At 73.0% G+C, this 1,968-nt stretch overlaps 1 protein-coding gene across 1 annotated transcript; it reads left to right on the top strand.

The window, feature by feature from the left end:
• Positions 1–12: 12 nt before the first annotated feature.
• Positions 13–1,964, top strand: INPP1 (inositol polyphosphate-1-phosphatase; the record flags this gene model as incomplete). The annotated part of the gene is made up of 6 exons (XM_085319199.1): positions 13–85; positions 882–1,104; positions 1,216–1,276; positions 1,360–1,560; positions 1,683–1,857; positions 1,943–1,964. Coding segments are annotated over exons 2-6 (663 nt in total), but the record flags the coding sequence as incomplete, so codon positions are not given.
• Between the last annotated feature and the right edge of the window lie 4 nt (positions 1,965–1,968).

The following is a 1,968-nucleotide window of genomic DNA, read 5'->3' as shown; positions in this document are numbered from 1 at the left end:
GTTAAAGCGGCGGCGTGACGTGCGCGGGGCGGGCGCGCCCCGACGGCGCGGGGCGCGGGCGGAACAGCAGCTGCCAGCGGCGCCGGTAACGGGAGCGGCGCGGGCATCCCCCGCCCCGGGGCGGCCCCGCAGGGGGGCTGGGGGGGCGCGGCGTGACCCCCTCCCCGCGCGGCCGGTGCCACCCTACGTCGCGGGGCCCCGAGCACGGGCACCCCCCCCCCATCGGGGAGCCCTGCCAGGGGATCTCCAGCGTTGCTGCGGCGCCCCTTTCGGAGGGGAGACCAGGGCGGGTCGTCCCCTCTAGGCAGGGTTAGGGGGGCGGCTGCCCCACAGCTATGGCCCCTTGGCCCCATAGCAGGGGGCTGAGATGCTCGGGGAGGGGGGAGAGGGTTCCTTCACCTGCCTGTGGGGGTGCAGCTGGGCAGCTGCCTGCTTCATCCTCCAAGAGGGGRGTACGATCGCCCCCCTCCTGTCCCYGGTGCTGGGGACAGTGGGGATGGCCCCTCGTCCTCATCCACGTCCCCACATTTGGGCCGTGGCCAGGCCGCCTGCACATCTGGCAGTGATTTGGGTTAATTTTAGCCTGGACCCCACCCGGGGGCCCCTGCGGGTGCCAGGCCTGAGCACGAGCCAGGTCCTGAGCCAGGCAGGATGCAGCCCGCAGGGCTCTCTACACCCTGCAATTATGGGCATGGCGCTGAGCCTCCCGGCTCTGGATTTAGCACCAGCTATTTGGGGATGACCTACTGCGTGTGCCGGGCGGGAACAGCCAGGAGACGCCATCCCTGCCATGCCGCGTGGGGCAGGGCCGTGGGGAAAGCGGGGCCGCCACGGCAGCGGGATGCGGCCAGGGGCCTGCTGAGCGCCTGTCCCCCCGCCAGCCCCGTGGCGCCCCACGCCATGGCGGGGCTGCTGAAGACCCTGGTGAGCGTCTCGGAGAAGGCGGCCCACATCGCCCGGCTGTGCCGCCAGGAGGACGCCCTCTTCCACCTGCTCGTGGCCGAGAAGACCGGCACCGACAAGAACCAGAGGTTCGTGCAGGACTTCAAGACCCTGGCAGATGTGCTCATCCAGGAGGTCATCAAGCATGACGTGGGGAAGGAGGTAGGAGCCGCGTGTGCCCGGGGGGCGACGGGCTGGGGTGCCCCCAGCACCCCCGGCCGCAGCGTTCCCGAGGCATCGGGCTGAGCTGCCCCTTCCCGTTTTGCCTCCCAGTTCCCGGAGCTGCGGGACCACATCCGCGGGGAAGAGTCCAACGAGTTCGGGAACGGGCTGGGTGAGCGGCTGCGGGGGGCCGCGGGGGCGGGGGGCCCGGGAGCCGCGGTGCCCCGGCCACTGACCCCTGCCGCCCGCCCGCAGGGGAGACGGTGGTGGTGCGGGTCTGCGCCACGCAGGACGACACGGCCGCCCTGCTCTGCCGGGTGCTGGACCGCAACCGGGCGGCCGCCGAGCTCCTGGCGGCCGCCGTGCACCAGGACGTGGAGCTCAGGGACGCTGAGCTGGACGCCGTGGCGCTGAGCATCCCCCCTGAAGACCTGGCCATCTGGATAGACCCCATAGGTGAGGGGCTGGGAGCGGGCGGGGGGCCGTGGGCCCCCTCCCCAAGCCGGTCCAAGCCTGGGGCATCTCTGCGCCACGCCACGGTGGGGGCTGAGGCCCAGCAAACTCGGCTCCGCTCGCAGACTCCACCAACGAGTACATCCGCGGGCAGGAGGACGTGGCCCCCGTGGACGGCATCCACCCCTCGGGGCTGCGCTCGGCGCTGGTGCTCATCGGAGCCTACGACCRGCACACGGGCTGCCCCGTGCTGGGCGTCATCAACGAGCCCTTCTTCCGCAGGGACCCGCTCAGCCGCAGGTAACGGGGGCTGCCGCTCCGCCGCGAGCCCGGGSAGGGGGGTCTGGGCGGCCGCTGAGCCCCCCCCATCCCGCTGTCCCCGCAGGTGGCACGGGAGGTACCACTGGGGGG

The sequence above is a fragment of the Rhea americana genome, unplaced genomic scaffold, assembly GCF_003343005.1.
Source record: "Rhea americana isolate MKP2758 unplaced genomic scaffold, rheAme1 scaffold_575, whole genome shotgun sequence".
In the NCBI taxonomy this organism is placed as follows: domain Eukaryota; kingdom Metazoa; phylum Chordata; class Aves; order Rheiformes; family Rheidae; genus Rhea; species Rhea americana.
The sequence above is the reverse complement of the archived record's forward strand: the minus strand, read 5'-3'. Positions and strand labels throughout refer to the sequence as shown.